At 47.7% G+C, this 20,042-nt stretch overlaps 1 protein-coding gene across 1 annotated transcript in view; it reads left to right on the top strand.

The window, feature by feature from the left end:
- Positions 1 to 20,042, top strand: part of MICAL2 (microtubule associated monooxygenase, calponin and LIM domain containing 2) — a 235,169-nt gene that overhangs the window by 188,396 nt on the left and 26,731 nt on the right. Inside the window, exons 29-32 of the mRNA XM_045290948.1 lie at positions 725 to 876; positions 2,012 to 2,904; positions 2,953 to 3,329; positions 11,805 to 11,920. Coding sequence (XP_045146883.1) covers positions 725 to 876; positions 2,012 to 2,904; positions 2,953 to 3,329; positions 11,805 to 11,920 — 1,538 coding nt within the window. The remainder of the gene's footprint in view (positions 1 to 724; positions 877 to 2,011; positions 2,905 to 2,952; positions 3,330 to 11,804; positions 11,921 to 20,042) is intronic.

Below are 20,042 nucleotides of genomic sequence, written 5' to 3'. Positions count from 1 at the left end.
CCAGCCTGTCCTATCCAGACAGACCTGAGAGATAATAACATGCACAAAAACAAGACAGAGCAAAACCAAGCAACAAAATAAAACAAAACGACAACAACAAACCAATGACAAAAACCAAAACACAACAACAAGAAAGAAAAGCTTGTAGTTAGTTCAAGGACTGTTTGTTGGCTTTTGGGAGTGTTTTCCAGTTGAGTCTGATGGGGTACCAAGCCCTGGCCCCAAAGTCTATTTTTAGTGTGCCCTGGGGACTTCATTGCTCTGTTCCCCTTGCTGTTCTGTTCCACACCCTTAGTGTTTGCCTCGGTGTGGTGGGATCAGATCAGGTGGAATTCCCTCACTGTGTCTCCAGTGTTGTCCCCTGTAGGGCTATGGGTCAGTGAGGGATGTCGTGTGTCATAGTGGGGCCGGCCATATGGTCCTCTCTGTGGATTGGCTGCTCTGAGCAGGAATATCGTCCTCAAGGCTTGGTGGGCCAGGTTGTGCTCCACTCTCTCTTTCTCTCCCTTCATTTGCTCCCATGTGCTCTGATCAGACATGTCCATATCCCTGGGCTGTAGATTCAGTGCCGTCCTCTGAAATAAATTCTTCTGGGAGGAGGGGAAGGTGTCCACGTAGTTGGGATTGGGAAATCTCCCCTTTTTAAAAATCTCCCTCTTTTAAAAAAACAAGACAATAAGGTGATAACGGCTCAGTAATGGGGACTCTGTTCTTTCCACGGTAGATTTGATGCCAGTGGACAACAAAAGAGCTAGCTTGCCCCCGATGGAAACCCCTCCTTCTCTTTCATCTTCGCTGTCCTCTCCATCCTCCTCTTCCCCGTCTTCTCCAGCCAGCACTCCAGACCCTGCGCCCCATGCCTCCTCCTTACCGCAGGTAAGTGCCCTTCCCGCCTTCCATGCTGACATCTGGACTAGGTCATGGTGAGGGCAAAGCCCAGGCCCGAGAGCAGCTGTGCTGGGGCTCTCTGCTCAGGGCTCCTGCGCCTGGGCCTTTTGTGAAAGCTCATCTTGCTTCTTCTTAGTCCCTCCCAAAGGCATGGCCATGGCCTCAGCAAAGCGTGCGAGCTCTTGAGGCTGGTCGAGACTGAGCTAGACCCTGGGAGGCAGAGGTCCTGGGCCATAGACTATCCTGAAGGAGCTCGCCCAGGGTACTGAGGAGCTCACAGCGGAAGGTTGGCAGACCCAGCATGAGGGCGCCTTTGATAATGTCTCGACAACTACAAGGCTGGATGCCGTTTTCAGATGTGTGCTGATGAAGCTCCCATTACCGGCACCTTATGTTCTAGGCTCTAGGAAGTAGAGCTCACAGCACAGAAAAAGATGAATGTCCTTGAGACGTCGTGTCCTCGTGACATCCCCCACCCGCCCCACCCCCGCCCCCCAGCACCAGAGCTCTCGGTTTGCAGCGGAGACTCCTGCTTTCTCCATGGTGCAAGGCCCAGGCCCCGTCATCAAGACCGTCCGTCATCAACCACGGCTCCAACCCACGAGTCTCCAAGGGGGGGGACCCTGTGTTTCTTTGCAATTGGAGGAATGCGTGGGAATTCGTAGGAATCCCGGCTAAACAAGCTGCAGGGGTAGGGGTGGGGGTGGGGGGTGTTGTCCTCCCTGTGTGTCTAGGGAGCCATGAAGACCAGGCCAGCCCGACCCACACTGGCCCAGGGCCTCAAGAAGGGAGTCAATGCCTTTGCCTTCCTGTCTGCCTTCCGAGCCCCCCAGTTCAGCCTCAGAGAAGCCTTTGCTCCAGAATGACGTCACGGCCCAAGCAGATCCCAGGGCAGTCCCTTAGAACAAAACACGGCCCTTTGGGAATCCTCCTAGGGAAAATGGCTTGGCTCTCAGAAATCCAAAGAAGGGCTTCTTCAGAGGAAAGGCTGAGGAAGGGGGCTGTAAACTGAGATTTAAATACCCCCCCAGTACCACCCCCATAAAAATAATCACCTGGGTCATTAAATCCCCACTATGGTTGTCCATCTCCTGAGTTAACAGCTTGCAACCACCCCTTACAGGTCTCACAAAGTCAGGAAGTCAAGACCTCCAACACAAACTTTCCGGGGCCAACCAGCACCCCAGAACCACCCAAGGAGATCCCCCTCTACTTGCCTCATCATGAAGTCCTGGAGCGGGCAGAATACTGCCTGGTGAGTCCTGGGCACGATGGCCTCCCGAGCCTCAGGCCACGGAACCCAGAGGAGATGGGCTCTGCTGGGTGTCAGGCAGTGCAAGCTGCCTCTGGGAACACGAGAAGCATCCACAGAGGCTTACAGCCCCATGGGGAAAAGGACAGGTGTTGGACAGACAGACCGCGCTCTCTCGAGGCTGCAGAGGACACGGGAGAAAGGAGTACCGGACCAAGGAGGGAAGAGGGAGGGCCGGAGATGGCAGAGGAGAAGAAGTCAGGCTTAAAAAAGCTCGTCCTCACCCCGGAGCAGAAGAGCAAGCTGCTGGATTGGAATGACGCCATCCCAGCGAACTTGCGGCCTGACTCTGGGGAGCAACCTTCCCAGAGAAGTCTGGAGTGTGGGAAAGGAGGCCGGGTCCTGAAACCGGTCCGTCCCTTGACGCTTCCTCAGGCAACTAGAGAGACACTGCCATCCCACAGGCACACCGAGGAAAAGGTGGGCGCCCCGGCTGAACAGGCTTCTCCGGGAGAGCGAAGCCCAGCCCCGCCAAAGTCCCCTCTGCGCCTCATTGCAAATGCCATCCGAAGGTCCCTGGAGCCCCTGCTCCCCAACTCCGAAGGTGGGAGGAAGGTCTGGGCCAAGTCGAAATCGAAGACTCTGCCCACCGGCCAGCCTCCCCCTTGTGCTCGCTCACAGAGCCTGCGGAAAACCATCTCCAATAAAAACTGGTACCAGCAGTCCCAAGGGAGAGACACAGCGGGTAGGGCCTCCTCCTTCTTGTCCCCGGGAACCCCTGTGTCCCGGGCTGCCCAGCCCTCCGAGCCAAGCCCTCCTGGCCCAGTCCTGCGCACCCACAGCTTACCCAACCGTCCATCCAAGGTCCTCCCTGTGTACTCACCCGGCAGCAAGATGGAAGATGTCCCCACGCTCCTGGAGAAAGTGAGCTTGCAGGAGACCTCGCCAGATGCTTCAAGGGCACCTAACCTAAGACCCTCCCTCTTTTCCTCCCTGAGACTCAAAGACAGACCTTTTGAGAATTTCCTCCAAGAATCCAGACGAAGAATGGACCTTCGAGACCTCTTTAGCAGCCCTAAAGACAAGATAGTGCCCACAGACAAAGCCCACCCCCTGGAGATTGTGGGGCAGCCTCTCAGTCAGACTCCCCTGGGGCCGATGGGCCAGCCTCCTTCTGCAAGAGACTCAAGTAAGTGGCTCTTTCCTAATAAAAGTCGAAATTCCTAGTGGGCAGTTTGTCGTTACCGATAGATTCATAAGCAGCCATTTCCCACTGCATTTTACCTATTGCTAGCCTTACACACCATTTAGTTCAACATGTAAGACAATTCCCTTTTGGTTGCCTACGCCTGTTCGATTGTTTTAAAGTAGGTCCCCACATTTCTCACCACCATCAAGCTGATGCCAGCTCACAGCAGCCCTGGAGGACGGGGTAGAACTGCCCCTGTGGGTGTCTGAGACTGAACCCTTATGGGAGTAAACAGCTTCATTTGTCTTCCCTTGGAGCGGCTGGTGGCTTCAAATTGCTGACCTTGTGATCAGCAGCCCGCTCATCACCACTGCGTCACCAGGGTCCGGTCCCACATTTAGATTTCAAGTGAAACATGATTTACCTTCTTGGGTATCTGTCCCAGATTGAATTATAGCCCACTCCACCCCAATCAAACCGTGTCAGCTTGGCAGGGCTGTGGTTCTCAGAGATTGGGCAGTTTTGTAATGATTTGATTTGGCAGCTATATGATCACCCCCCATGGAATGATCTGATGTGATCAGCCCTGATCTAATATCAGGGTATATGGGTAGAATGCAACACCTGTCATCAGGTTACAGCCATAATTCAATGCAAGGGGAGTTTCCCTGGACCCGCCTGCATCCTCTTTCACCCTCTACGACGTAAAAGGAGAGATACAAAGAGAGTGATCTACTACTGTGAAAAAAGAAGAGCTGACAGGCTTGTCTCCTCCCCAAGATGCAGCAACGATGAAGCATACAACTTTCCTCTAGTTCCTAACTGCTTCCTCCTCACCCACTGTCATGATCCCAATTCCACCTTACAAATCTCACTAGGCCAGCGGGCATACACTGGTACAGATAGGACCTGGAAACACAGGGAATCCAGGACAGATGATCCCTTTAGGACCAGTGGTGTGAGTGGCGATACTGGGAGGATGGAGGAAGTGTGGGTTGGAAAGGGGGAACCGATTACAAGGATCTACATGTGACCTCCTCCCTGGGGGACGGACAACCAAAAAGTGGGTGAAGGGAGACGTCAGATAGTGCAAGATATGACAAAATAATAATTTGTAAATTATCAAGGGTTCATGAGGGAAGGGGGAGCGGGGAGGGAGGGGAAAAATGAGCTGATGCCAGGGGCTTGAGTGGAGAGTGGATATTTTGAGAATGATGAGGGCAATGAATGTACAAATGTGCTTTACCCAATTGATGTATGTATGGATTGTGATAAGAGTTGTATGAGCCCCTAATAAAATGATTTTTTTTTTAAAAAGAAAAAGCCTGGAGCAGAACATGTCCTTTGGACCCAGGGTCCCTGAGCTGGGACCCTCCTGGAATCAAGAGGCAGAGAAAAAGCCTTCCCCTGGAGCCAGCACTCTGAATTGAGATGCCTAGCCTCCTACGTTCTGTCTGTTGGAGCCATCCACTGTCTTAACGACCTAATGCTACTATGTCCTGTCATATGACAGTGCCTTAATTGAAAAGCCCTATTTCTAAGTATTTGATATTTCTATGTGATTGCAAGTGATATTGCTTTCACTGCCACAGATTTTTAGCCTTTTTCATTGTCCACACCCCATTCCTATGTATGCCAAGCGAAGGGTTTAGATTTGGGGGTGGGGAAAATACATCACTATGGCTAAAGACTTGTCCGGCCATTGAGGGAATGGACTGAAAACCTGTCTTTACTTACAGCAAAAAACGGACCAGGGAACCCTTCTCTGATGTCCCAGAGGTCCCTCGCCTCAAAATTTTTATTGTGGTATGAATATGTTGCTGTTGGTTTGTTGTTGTTGTTGTTAAGTATAATCTAATTGAGGCAGTTCTGACCCATAGTGGCCCTATGTACAACAGAACAAAGCACTGTCCAGTTCAGCGCCATTCTCAAAATTGTTATTATGTCCAAGCCCATGATTGCAACCACTCTGTCATTCCATCTTGCTGAGGGTCTCCCTTTGCTTCGCTGCCCCTCCACTTTACCACTCATGCTGTTCTGCCCCAGGTATCGATCCCCCCTGACAACATACATGTCCAAAATCCTTGAGACGAAAATCTTGCATCCTTTCTTCTAGGGATCTTTCTGTGCTTCTTCTAAGACAGATTGATTGGTTCTTTTGGCAGTCCATGGTACTCTCAGTGTTCTTCACCAGCACCCTAGTTCAAGTGCATCGAGTTTTCTTTGGTCTTCCTTATTCATTGTCCAACTTTCATGTGCATGAGGTGATTGAAAATAATCATGGCTTGGGTCAGACACTTTCCCCCCAAGGTAACATCTTTTTCAGCATCTTAAAGAGGTCTTACGCAGCAGATTTACCCAATGTAGTGGGTCGCTTGGTCTCTCGATTGCTGCTTCCATGAGCATTGATTGTGAGTCCAAGCAAGGTGAAGTTTTTCACAATTTCAATCTTTTGTCCATTTATCATGATGTTACCTGTGAGAGATTTTGCTTCTTTCCATTGAGCTGTAATCCATATTGAAGGCTGCAGTCTTTGATCTTCATCAGCAAGTGCTTCAAGCTCTTTACTTTCATCAAGCAAAGGGTGTGTCTTCTGCATTTCACAGGTTATTAGTAAGCCTTCCTCCAATCCAGCTTCTCTGATGATTTGCTCAGTAGACAGTAAACAACTGAATAAGTATGCTGAGAGGATGCAACTCTGCTGTCCACCTGTCCTGACTAATCTACGCGGTACCCCTTCTTCTTTTGGTTTGCACAACTGTCTCTTGATCTACGTACAGGTTCCGCATGAGCACAAGGAGGTGTTCTGGAACTCCTGCTCTTCCCAAGGATACCCATAGTTTGCTATGATCCACACAGTCGAATGCCTTTCCATAATCAATATGTGTTTACCACAAGTAAACATCTTTCTGGTATTCTTGGCGTTGAGCCTAGATCCATCTGACATTAGCAATGTTATCCCTTGTTCCACATCCTCTTCTGAATCCGACCTGAATTTCTGGCAGCTCCCTGTCAATGTACTGATGTTCTTTAGCACAATTTTACTTGCATATGATATCAGTTTTAATTTGCACGTTCTGTTGGGCCACCTTCCTGTGAAACGGGTACAAATATGGATTTCTTCCAGTCAGTTGGCCAAGACGTCTTCCAAATTTCCTGGCATAGACAAGTGAGTGCTTCCAGTGCTTCACCAGCCTGTGGAAACATTTCAGTTGGTGTTCTCTCAATCCCTGGAGCCTGGTTTTTGGCTAATACCTTCAGTGCAGCTTGGACTTCTTCCTTCATGCCACTGGCTCATGATCATTGGCTACTCTTGAAATGGTTGGATGTCAACTAATTCTTTTTGGTACAATGACTCTGTGTGTTTTTCCAGCTTCAGTTTATACTTCCTGCATCACTCAATATTTTGTCCATAGAATCTTTCAATATTTCAACTTGAAGCTTGAGCTTTTTCTTGAGTTCTTTCAGTTTAAGATATGCTGAGCAAGTTCTTCCCTTTTGGTTTTCTAACACTAGGTCCTTGCACCTTTCATTACAATACTGTGTTCTCAAGCCATCCTTTGAACTGGTCTGTTCAGCATTTGTACTTCATCAATTTTTCCGTTGGCCTAAGCAACTCTACAATTAAGAGCGAGTTTCAGAGTCTCTTCTGTCTCCTAGTTAGATCTTTTCTTTCCCTCCTGTCTTTAATGATCTTGTCCTTTCTTCATGTTCAATGTTCTTAATTTCTTCCCATCTCTCTTCAGGTCCTCTGTCATTGTTGGTCAGTGGGTCAAATCTGTTCTTGAGATGTTCTCGAAACTCAGGTGGCATAGAGTACAGGTTATATTTTGGGTCTCATGGATGTATTTTCATTTTCTTCCGTTTCAACCTGAACTGACATATGAGCAATTGATGGTCTGTTCCAGAGTAGGCCCCTGGCCTCAATTTAGCCACAGATGTGAAAATATATTGAACAAAAATTGCCATCTGAAGTATACAAATCAGTTACATTCATTGTATTACCATGTTAAATAAGAATACCACTATCACCACTGGCATTTGTGTTTCATCACCCCAAACAGAAACTCAGTGCCCCTTAAGCAATACCTCTTATTTCTTCTTCTCCTAGTCCCTGGAAACACACTTTTCACTGTATGTATTTTCCTATTCTATTTCATATCACCAAGATCATGTATTTGTCCATTATAGCTAGAAGCAAAGAAAATACTTGCCAATGACCACTGCTGTGTGGCACATTCTGAGCTCTCACTCTCATTGTGAGCGGTATTGGTCTTGATCTAGAAGTAGGGAAATTGAAACTCGGAAAGATCTAAATGACTTTCATGTCATCAACAAGTAAGTAGGAAAGCCAAAATTTGTCCTCAGATTCCTCTGCCCTAACGTTTACTATTGAGTTGCTTTTGCTAATAGGTGAGAAGTCATGTGTAAGGTCATTAAAAATATTCTATAAATCTATTTACTGTCTCCCCAATTGGCCTCTGTATGTAATGTAGCGTTTTTCTTTACCTGACTTGATTCTTTCTCGATCTTTGTTTTTCAACAATGTATTATGATGAATATTCCTATGATTTGATTGGTTTATCCTGCTTATGGTTTGTTAAGCGTTTTGGATCTATGCTTATATCGTTGCATTAAAATCGGGTAGTTGTCAGCAACTGTAACTTCAACTATTTTTCTCTTCCCATGTCCTTTTCTGGTGCTCCAATCACCAATTTTTAGGCCAATTGTTTCACAGGTCATTAAGGCTGTGTTCATTTTTTTAATTATTATTAAATACTTTTATTGGAGGCTCTTACATCTCGTATCACAATCCATGCATTCATCCATTGTGTCAAGCACGTTTGTACATCTGTTGGCATCATTTTCAAAGCATTTTCTTTCTACTTGAGCCCTTGGTATCAGCTCCTCATTTCCCCCCCTTTCTCCCCAACCCTTCCTCCCTCATGAACCCTTGATAAGTTATAGATTATTATTTTCATATCTTACATCGTCCTCTGTCACCCTTCACCCACTTTTCTGTTGTTTGTCCCCCTGGGAGGGGCTTATATGTTGACTATTGTGATCATGTTACTATTTTTATATCCTTGAACGTGTTTAGAAGAGTTACCTTTAAATCTTTATGTGCTAATCCTATTGTTTCTGTCATTTCTAGGTCTGTTTCTATTGACTGATTTTTCTCTTGAATACCAGGTTCTTTGTGCTACTCTTTTTTTGGGGGGGGGGGCAAGTGAGACGTAAAGACATTAGCCTATTTTTAATTGCTTACTGACTGCTCTACTTGTGAACATTACATCTTAGAGCACATCTAGACTTTGTTTCTTCTGTTCGATATGTTTCATAAGGTGGCAAAAATGGTTGGCTGTCAGGAAAGTAAACTGCAGACTAGTTCATTCATTTCAAAGTCTTTCTTTTAAGCTTTGTTCAGGTAAGTCTAGAACGACCTGTGCTCTAGGGTCTGTTTATCCTCACGAGTGAAGTGTGGCATTTCTATGGTCTCTCCTAATGCCTTTGTGCTTTCTACCGACTGCGTTAAACCACAGTCACTCCAAGCCCTGTGTGAGCTGGCGTCTGTAACATGGAGTTACACTTTATGGATGTATAGCTTACCATTAAGAAATAGGCTCAAGGGCACTCATAGACATATATTCCTAGATTATTTTTCTGCATAGATCTTCCTCTTCTTTACCCTGCCACACAGCTCCCAGCTGCCTTCTCAAAATTCTGATTTCTATCTGCTTGAGCCAGTGAATCTGCTGTGCTGTGATTGAGTTAGTCTTCCCTGCACTGTGATCTTCAAAATGCCTCTAGGCAGAAAGCTAGGGTGTCTGTGATGCTTACCTCATATGCTCTGTTGTTTTCTTGATCAGAGTTTGGCACCGTCTGTTGTCCAATGTTTGGAAAGAGCTGCTTCATATATTTTGTCCAGACTTTTTGTTCTTTGCGTTGAGAGACAAATTCTAGTATCAGTCCCCCCAGCATGGCCAGAGTGGGAAAACACTGCAGAATTGTGTTTATTTCTCTTCATTTTTAATCTTGCAAAGGAAACGCGAACTGAGGCTCACGGTTGCACGGTGGGAAAGGTGGAGAGGAAGAAACTTAGAGGCCACGAATTTCACTTCTTTCCTGCATGCAATTTGAGAAATACCTTCTTTTGCGTGAAACTCAATATAAACATAAGATTTGTTTATGAGCTCATTAAGGAAAGTACCAGTGTTAGATGAGTATACCAAGTCTATTAAATGGAGGTTGATTATGAAATTTTCTAGTAACTCTGAGATCAAAAGCTGCAATATTATTCCTTTGGGCCAAGGCTGTGAAAAAATGAAGATGATGGTGAGAATGACAACGTCTAGTAAGCACCTCCAGACTGCCAGGCACTGTGCTAAGGAAGCACTTTGCAGTCATCATATTTCTCCTTCTCAAACAATTCTGCAAGTTAGAAAGCATGATCCCCAGGAAGGTAAAGTGAGCTCCTTTATCACCCAATCAACAATCATACAATTAACATCATTCAATTAAACGCATTCGATTAACAAATGGGCACTCAGTGGCTAGATTTTCCAAGTGGCCGTTGGAGTTCACTCCAGTTCATCGCGAGCCCTTACAGGTTGGAGTGGGACTGTGCTCAACAGAGTCCTTTCATCTGGGGGAGTGGATCACCAGAGGGTTGCTTTTGTGAGAAGTAGGCTGTCAGGCCTTTTTGCCCAAGGAGTCTCTAGATCAGTGGTTCTCAACCCTCCTAATGCCGTGACCCTTTCATACAGTTCCTCATGTGGTGGTGACCCCCCAAGCATCACATTGTTTTCGTTGCTACTTCATCACGGTCATTTTGCTACTGTTATGAATTGATCTACCCGTGTGAAAGAGTCGTTCGACCCCCAAAGGGGTCGCGACCCACAGGTTGAGAACCGCTGCTCTTGATGGCCTGGCACTTCCAGCCTGTCGATCAGCAGCTGAGCATGCTAACTGCTTGCACCGGTTAACCCAGGGGACTCTTGGTGGCAAAACCACTGAGTGGTAATTGAGCCATGAGCTGAGAAGCACTCTGGGTTCCGACTAACCAGATCCCCTCCCATTGTTCCACTGCTCTCTGACTGTCTCTACCTGACTTTCCCAGCCTGCAAATTAAAGTGGGAAACACTTAGTCCCCTCCCTAGAGAGGCTGTGGTGTTATATACATGTCAGGCATTATTTTGCTTTGAAAACAGCATATGTAAATGTGCTCCTGGAGGTTCAAATTACTGTTTTGGGTTTTTTTTTTGTTTTGTTCCCGTTTTTAAATCTGGCCTCTCCCACTTGGGTAAGTAGTTGGAAAATACAGGGAGAAAAACAGGCTGGAGAGAATGGTAGCGCTGGCTGCTTCACCTGCCACCCTCCAACCCATATTTCCATTCAGATGGAAGCTGCCTTGTGAGAAAGGATTGCTAAATTCCCGATCATAGAGACCTAGCCTTTTGTGCTCATCCAGGTCCAGAGTGGGTTAATCCCGTAGGCTAATCATTAACTCTGCATCAGGTGGATGTGTAGGGACAGATGTTCTTGCTGAGACAAATAAGAGCCTCCTGTGGTCCCTGGAAGACCTTATCCCACATGGTCCCCAACCAGTTCACAGAGAGATTCTGCTTGACACGGCACTGTGCTGGCCGAACAGCCTCCCAGTCGGAGGCTGGTATTTCCCCTGGACACTTGCTCTCCCATGGGCCCTGCATTGTAGAGCACCCCTATCTTAAACGGCCATTCCTAGCATTTGAATCATCACTTCGATGATGTGATAATATCTGCAAGTTGGGAAAATAAAAGTGGCATTTGTTTAGCCATAATTAATGAAATATTTATGTTGCATGAGACTATGTGATAAAACCTGAGGCTTAAAGTCCTTTTGCTTCTGATTACATTTGGGATTTTTTCCCCCCTATGACCAGACATTCTGACGCCAGCTCTTTTACACTGAGCAGATGTCATGTAGTAAAAATGGGTGCCAGATGCTGTGAGCCGCAGAAGGGCGATTTGTTTAAGAGCTGGTTCCAACTCCCCCCCTCCCCTTGCATTCAATTACTCTGCAGAGTGAGCCTTACACAAGCATTTAGGTAACTCAGCTAACTTCAGACATGCATTTCAATAATAGATTTCATCTCTGAATGTATTCTAAGCAACACACCATATAAATGGTGTTTAAAGAATTAATTGATTTCTGCATAATACCTTGGGTTTTTTGCTGCTGTTGTTGGGGTTTTTTTTAATATGAAAAGAGGGCTGCAAAGCTCTTGGCAAGAACCCAGAAATGTAATTAATGTGAAGAGCCAAATTTCCAGTTGCCCTTAGGTACTGCCTTCTCATGCTCACGGCAGGTGCAGTGCGGGCGGGCAGCAAGGAGCGGGGTGGGGGCTGAAGGGGGAGAGGGAGAGGGAGTCCTGGTTTACAAAGCAGAGAACGTATCTAGCCGTTCAGCAAGTGTTTCTGTTCCCATTTCAGGGCCCAAGCACATCCCCGTTCAAGCACAGGCCACAGAGCGCGCCTCCTCCCTCTCCTCCACCTCCTCCTCCTCTGCGGATGAAGAACTCGATCCCCAGCCTGCCTTGCGGTCAAAGGTAACAGCACCTGACAAAGAACGTGGCCCTTGGCTACCAGGGGCCATTTACCATCCAGGTTTCAGACTCAGTGTGGACTCCAGCTGTGGTGCCTTCAAAGTGGGGTGGGGGGTCACGTTTCATTCCTTATGACAGCAGCCTTCCTTGCTACCGGGAACACCCCATGAACTATCTTTTTCCCCCTTTTAGCTCTTAGAGGCTTGCCTTTCTCAGAGACTCAGAGTGGGAAGGAAAAAAACCAACAAACTCAGTCATAATCATTTGAAACCATTTGGTGACTGCGACTCTTAAGAGTAGGTTTACTGTGGAGTCCAATAAGCAACGCGTCAAAAAATTGAACAAACAGACGCAGGTTTCCCCGGGGAAAGCACAGCTTCAGTTAAGAAGCACAAGAGGCAGATTGCATGGAAAATGTTATGTTTGTTCTCATCAGCAGTGTGAAATGAGCCATGCTGTTGCATTTAGCCATGGAAAGTTGGAGGGCCCTTATCATGGGGACGTCTCTGGCCAAGAGAGCCACTACTCTCCTCTTTGCTGAGTGGACACTCCTCTTTCTGGAAAACACTTTCCACAACTCTCATATCTATAAAGTAAACAAGCAAAAAAACAATGAACTCATTGCCGCCAATGTATAGCGACCCTATAGGGCAGGATAGAATTGCTCCTGCGGGTATCTGAGACTCGCTCTCTCGGAGTGGAAAGCCTCATCTTTCTCCCTCAGAGCAGCTGTGGTTTGGGTACCGCACGCCTTGTGGTTTGCAGCCCACACATCCTGACATGTTGTAAAGGTGTCTGGGTGACATACCCTTGGAGACACACACCCCCATCTTTTTCTCCCCTGGGATGGAGGGGTGAATGATCATCGGAGTCTTTTCCGGGCTGCACTGTGCTGGCAGGGTTTATTGGTTGGATCAGTGCAGGTCTGCGGGGGATTGAATTGATTTAGACTCAACGTTTCCATATCTGGCGTTTGGAACTTTGACATCCTCCCAAGGCACTCAGGGATTCCCACTCCCCACAGTCCAGCCTGGACGAAGTCAGGAGGGCTGGGATGTGGCCTGGGGGTGGTGGAGTGTGCTCGTGGGAGAGTGAACTGAAATTTAAAATCAGATAAGTGTGCAGAAAGGATGCCCAACATCTAACCACTTGGTCAGCAGTTCGAAACCACTAGCTGCTCTGCCAGAGAATAATGAGGTTTCCTATTCCCCTAAAGATTTAGAGTCTCTGAAATGCACAGGGGCAGTATTGCCCCATCCTATAGGGTCTATATGAGTCAGAATAGACAGGATGACAGTGAGTGAGTGAGTGAGTGAGTAAGTGAGTGAGTGAGTGAGTGAGTGAGTGAGTGAGTGAGTGAGTGAGTGAGTGATGTGTTCGGAGTTGCATCTACCAGCACTGAACTGATACCCTGTCCAAACATCTGACACCATCGTGTAGAGACCTTTACCATCAGATCAGCTCCAAAGTCCAAGTCAGACTTGTTAACCTTTTACTTAACACATGTTGGCACTGCAGGAAAACTACACCTGCACCAAGCTGCTTTCACTGATGAAAATGGTACATGGTCATTTTCCCCGGTCTCTCCTTTGCTACACTCAGCAGAGCAATCGCAGACCTCCTGGGCAGCGGCAGAGCTGGAGGCCCCCTGGACCAGAATCCACCTCCCTGGCTTCGGAAAGGCACACCTCTGACCCGGCCTGCATCTGCAGCTCCCAGGGCCTGCTTCAGGCCCAGGCCACCGGTAGTCATCCCTTAAGGAGGTGGGGGGAAGCGCAGAGCGGCCCTTTGGGAATCAGGAAGAGCAGGGTGGCACCCAGCGAGCATGGGGACTGGCCAGCGACGCCGCAGGACCCCGCGGGGACAGCCGACCACCCAAAGGGGAAGCAGGAAGGACGATCGGAACCTACAGGGATCAAAAAGCAGTGGGCTGTTTTTCCAAGTCGGCTGGGCTCGCGAGAGAGGACTGCACGAAGACACTGCCCACACACAGAACGGGCTGCGGCGCCACCTGCTCGCTGACCGCTGGCCGCTTCCCACTGCTTCAGCTGGGAGAGAAGTCTGCACGCAGATAGAGGGGGCGGGGAGCTCAAAAAGTCTTGGGAAATGGAATTACGAGATCATGGTCTTTTCCCAGACATTTGGAAGGAAGCCTTCTGAAATGCACACTCAGGCGAGGACTGCTCCGGGAGTCCGGCTGCCCCCGCTTTATGAAAGCTCGCTTTACGGCGACTCGTTAATCGAAAGAAATGGAGGTGGTGGGGGGGACGCGGTTTCCACTGCTCCGGAAAGCAGACCACATACGTTTTGCAGCGAGCCCCGCCCGCGGCCCTGCCCCCGGGCTCCGGCCCCCGGCAGCGAGCTGCCCTGGCTGTGCTGTGCGTGGGCACAGCGTGTTCTCTGGTGTGTGGTAGTCGGCATGCGTTCCTTAGGTTTCTCGGGTGGGAAATACCTGGGCTTCGCACGCGAAAGAATTCACGCCGAAGCGTGGTTTGGGATCCAAGTGGGTTTTTATAAGGGACAGAAGAAGTTCCAGGTTTTACAGTCACTGAACACGGGCCACCTCGGGGGACTGCGTACCCACACGTGGCAGCCTGAGGCCCGAGAGACTGCTCTACCAGGCTGTGGGGCACAGGACAGGAACCCAAGGTGAAGAAGGAGGGGGCGAAGGGCAGGGGGTGGGGGCGTGTCATGGTCACGGTATCTGAGGCCTCTCTCTGGCTGGGAGTGTGGTAGAAGGTATTGGTTGACCCGTTGGCTGAACTAAGCCCACTGGGCCTAATTTGGACCGCCCAGGTGTACCACCCACCTGGCTCGGGTTTGGGTTGGCGCATGCCCAGTAGTCTTTATGGCTGGCTAAGGGCTCATCTGATTCTCTTCCAACCTCCCGTAGGAGAGGCCTCCAGGCATGGAGAGGGACAACCCCCTGTCCCTGTTTCTTCCTACCTGACCATGTGACAGGTTCTTGGGAGGCAGTGGAGGGGCTAGGAATGCTCAAAATTTCCCTCCGTAAAAACGAACGGCCATTGTGTCTTCGAATTTACACCGGCTCGGTCTCTAAGTTTCACGGGAGCATGCATCTTTCAGAAAGCGGGACACCCTGTACTCGTTGTACCTGGGCTGAGCGAGCCCTCCCAAGAGCTGACCACAGAAACAGGTGGTTCGAAGAAACTACCCATGAGTGCGCTTCCAGGAGCCCCTGGGGCCTTGCCACCCCTCCCCTGCGTCAGACACACCTGTGTGAGAGCGTGAGCGGTTGTGTGCAGATTTAAGTTCCTAAACAGGGGCCTCTGATTCATTCAGTCCTCAGCACAGATGAGCAGTGTGTGCTCTGAGGATTTTGCAGTGGCCCCTCTCATCCTGTATCCAGATGAAGCAAGGGCCCTGCATCAGCTCCCGTCACACCTGGAAGACGAAAGTGCAGAGGGGCCAGCTCCATGACCAGTGAGACTGCCACAAATCAAGCCACCCTGCCCGTATAGCAAGGGGACCTGGAACCTCCCCCGTCCCCAGGTGGTAAAGAAGACGTCTTCGTGCCCCCATCCTCAACTCCTGCTCAGGCCTGTTCGCTCTCCAGGCTGGGAAGCTGGCGAGAAGTTTATCCATCAGGACTTCCCAAGGGTTCCCATGTAGGAAGGAGAACTCTTTGTCCTCTGGTTTCTTTGTCACACCTGCCATGCAGGTGTGGCCCCAGCCACCTGGCGGAGAGCCCACGCCAGCTCACAGGAACCCTTTGGCCAGGAAATTGGAGCCAAGATGTAGTCTCTCTGCCTCTCCCTTTGCTGTGCCTCCCCTCCCGGGCTCACACCTGGATGGAAGCGATGGAGCCAGGCAGAGGCAGGTGGGTTGTTAAGGGGCAGCCAAATTTCTACCTTCTCCTTTAAGGATTCTCCCTTCACCCCTCTTCTGCCCTGTCTCTGTCATCATCCGCATCACCGAGGATGGCAGAACTATGCCTGGCAGGTCCTAAATCATCCTTCTTTTCTACGTCAATACCTTTTCATAGAAGGCCATGCATGGCTTCCTTTCCTGCCATGGATTCTGTTGCCTAAAGCAGCCAAGTCGGATGGTTTTGCTGCTAGAAAGCGCTGGAGTCCAGTGCTGACACAGACCGACACACAACACACGCTACGGCACCCTTTTGAAACTGCGTCCGTGGTCTTTCTTTGGGGAAGAAACGTTGACGTGTCTTTCTAGGAGACCCCCGCAAGAGTGGGGGGCCTCGCTGTGCCTGAACAGTAGCTGGCACACGGCTGAGGTGGTGTAGACGGGTTGAAAGCGTGGGTGAATCCCGGAGTCAGGTGGCCCAGGATCAAAGCCTGGCCTTCCCCTTACAGGAGAAGCCTGGCCCTCGACGCCAATCAGTTCTAGAAGGAGCGTCGAGATGGGATGCAGTCAAATTCTGAATCAATTTTTCCCATAAGAAATAACTGAAACGGATTAATCCGTTCTCTACCTCCAAGTTTTTCCCCTAACCTTGCCTTTTTATACGAAACATGACAGAAAATTCAAAGTAAATAAGTTCAGCATTTAATAATATCATTTAAATAAGAAACATAACATTAAAAAAGTTTTTAACAACTACAGTCCGGCCCATACCTTGAGATTGAGGAGGCTCTGGATCTGTGGACACGGATGTGGAGAGGCTATACTGTATGGAGAGAGTCACTGTTTGGAAGGGAAATCCCCTCTCATAAAATCAACTGGGAGCTGCTTTTCAGGAGTTTTTCCCCTTCTTTGCCTGTTTGCACTCAGCCCTGGCTTGCTCCCCCCACCTCCACATCTGTCTAATGTGGGCTGCTGTTGGCGTTTCCTTAACTGTTTTCTAAAAGGGCTTACTAAATTATCATCAACAATATCTCTTTCTTAGGACCCATGTTTTTATCTAAAAACAGTATTAAGAAGCCACAAAAGCTAAGGAAATTAAAGCAAAACACTTGGAACACAGCTGCAAAAGGTTTAAACAATGCGTACTAACAACACCAACTAATGCCGAGTGACTGAAACATGAACTGCTTTTGTTTACAAAAAGCATGTGCGTCATGTCGTCTGATGTTTTGTTCAAGCTCCAATGCAAAATTTTCTTGACATGTCCCATCAAAATCTCATTATGTCGAGTCTTGATGAGGCCGAGAACTGGGGTTCTACCGTACTCCCGTGCTATGTCCAGAAAGTCATTTCAGTCCCCGAGCTCTGATTTCCTTCTCCAAGAAGTGAATGTGATAGAGAAATTAACGGCATGGTGTCTGCAAAGTCCCCAGCGCCGTGTCTGACACATGCCACTGTCGTGATGAAGTGCGTTGAGTTGAGTGTCAACTCTTCCTGGGCCCCCGAAGCAGAGTGGAACTGCCCCATAGCGTTTTCTAGGTTGCAGCCTATAGAAACAGATAGGTAAGTTCAAAACACCAGCCTCTTGGGTTGGCGCCCAACCACGCAAGTGTGGTGGCCCCTTTAGCGTCATTCGTATGGTGTCTGGCACATTTGAAAACAAAGAAACAAACTCCAAAACCAAACTCACTGCCATTGAGTCCATGCCGACTCACAATGACCTTGTCAGACTGAGCAGAACTGCCCCTGGGAGTGTCTGAGACTGTAACTGTCTATGGAGGAGAAAGCCTCCTCTGTCCAATGAACAACCACGGAACTGCTGAATAACTCCCAACACCACAGGCTGGTATAAGAGGACAGGAAGAGGGAGAGGGAGAGAGACGAGGGGAGGGGAGGCGGGAGAGAGAATATGAAATAGAGAAACTGATTGTTCACGTAGATGGAGTCAGTTTCTGGAGAACAGCTACCTTTGCACCGCCCCCCACCCCCAAACCCTTTCCCCAGAGGTCTTGGCTGGTGAATGATGGGGTTCCCTCCTCTAAAAGCCTCCACGAAGAGGGTTTGAAGAGCTAGAAGTCACCCCTAAACAGAGATAAGGTATGCTATGGAATAAGCTTAAGTTCTGAGCCACAAAATTTTCTCCCAAGGATATAAAAGATGCTTAGGGTTCTAAATCCTAAGAAGAATTCTTTTTTTTTAATTTTTAAAGTTTTATCTTTTAATGTCTTCACTGATTTTCTGCAGAGGTTGCTACCCTAAAGAGTGTGACCGTCTCTCTCGCCACTCCTGGGAGTGGACAAGATGACAGGGATTCATAAAGCCCTGGAAACCACCATGCTTTTAAAGCACACGCTTTGTTATGAGCCCGATTCCTCTGGTGTATCTGGGACCAGCGTATTATATCTTTATTCCCCCTCATACCATGTATGGTCTGTCGAGCGAGTCAGGATTCCGTTGAACTGCAGTGACTGGATTCTCAGGGACTGGGCTAGTTGTAACATTTTTTTTTAATTACATATTTGTTTCTCCTAGCATTAAAGTAAGTCCCTAACATGTTCTAATTTTCATCCTAATATGTAGAAAGCCGATGCTTATGCTCAGAGAAAACAAACTCACAGTAATAACCCAATTTGAAAAACATTCATGTACAAGAGATTATATATAATTTGAGGGGACTTCAAAAAGTTCATAGATACAAGTGTGCTTAATATAATTGAATGATGGATTGTTAGAAGATTTGTAAGAGCTCCCAATAAAAGGATTAATAATAATAATAATAAATTATAGAAAGCTATTTCCCCCAAATTTCTGAGGCCCCCCCTATATATGTATATATTATATATCATATAGTTTATATAAAATTGTATACATGTATTATATAAAACCTACTGCTTTAGTGACCTTATATAGGGTTTCCACGACTGTAAATCTTTACAGGAGCAGACTGCCTCAACTTTCTCCTATGGCGCAACTTGTGAGTTTGAACCAACAACCTTGTGGTTAGCAGCCCCAAACCTCTAATATATATATTCAAACTGATATGTATTTATTCAAAATTTATACATATATTCAAATTAAAAGAGAGTACAATTTTCGATTATATAATATACATATGTATACCAAAGGGCTTCTAAAAAGTGTATGGAAAAATTCCATTTTAATTCAATTTTTCTACAAATTTTTTGAAGCTTCCTCACATCTATGTCTTTACATTATATAATATACACAAACAGATTATATAATATAGCATTATATGATATATTGCATATAATATTACATGATACATACTACATAATTATGAAATTTTATATAATGCACATGCATACACTTTTGAAGCTCCCTGATCTATGTATGAACATATATTATATACATTACTCCACACACAAATATTTGGAAGGACTATCATCAATTTCAGTAAAAAAATCATAATAATCATGCTCATATTTTCTCCATTTCAACTTCAAGCCTCCTGTGATGGGCTTGACCTGCATTGTCAAATTTGAGCCTTCTTACACATTCCTACGAGTCAGGCACTAAGTCACCGTGGTGGCTCTCAAGAATTGGTTGAACTTGTGCGGTGCGCCCACACTCAAGCAGCGCAGCTGGGCCCAGTGCTTAAGCAGGACTTTCTACTGCTCCCCCGTCAGCTGTGGCTCTGGAACCTTCCACCGTACTGATTTGGCCACCCAATGACCCCCTTCTCTGCTGTCCAGAGTCTGGAAGTGGCAGTGCCACTTGGATTCATGCATATATTTTGCATGCATCAATTTGGAATAGCCCCTTCCTTCCTTCCTTCCTTCCTTCCTTCCTTTTGAAAATCTTTCCTGCAAGTCCAGGCACGCGCTGACCTCAGTGGTGGATTTACACAGCCGTGCGACCCGGGGAAAGGACGTCATCTCGAGCTTATCTCAAGTCGAGAAACACTTTCACTTGAATCATGTCAATGGTTCCTTTTCTCCAGGTCTAGTCAGCAACATAGTCCCAATCTACGGGCTATTTAAAGTTCCTAACGGAGGGGTGCGTGTGCGTGTGCGTGCGTGCGTGTGTGTGTGTGTGTGTGTGTGTGTGTGAGCGTGTCCTGTCATCCCTGGACTTCATGGTGTGTCATAGCGTATCCCTTCCTCTGTGTGTGTGTGCGTGTGTGTGTGTGTGTGTCCTGTCATCCCTGGACTTCATGGTGTGTCATAGCGTATCCCTTCCTCTGTGTGTGTGTGTGTGTGTGTGTCCTGTCATCCCTGGACTTCATGGTGTGTCATAGCGTATCCCTTCCTCCAACTGAATCAAGCCAGTTCTCTGT

Source organism: Echinops telfairi, unplaced genomic scaffold (genome assembly GCF_000313985.2).
Source record: "Echinops telfairi isolate 266 unplaced genomic scaffold, ASM31398v2 ScPeMD7_60;HRSCAF=208, whole genome shotgun sequence".
Lineage (NCBI taxonomy): Eukaryota > Metazoa > Chordata > Mammalia > Afrosoricida > Tenrecidae > Echinops > Echinops telfairi.
The sequence above is the reverse complement of the archived record's forward strand: the minus strand, read 5'-3'. Positions and strand labels throughout refer to the sequence as shown.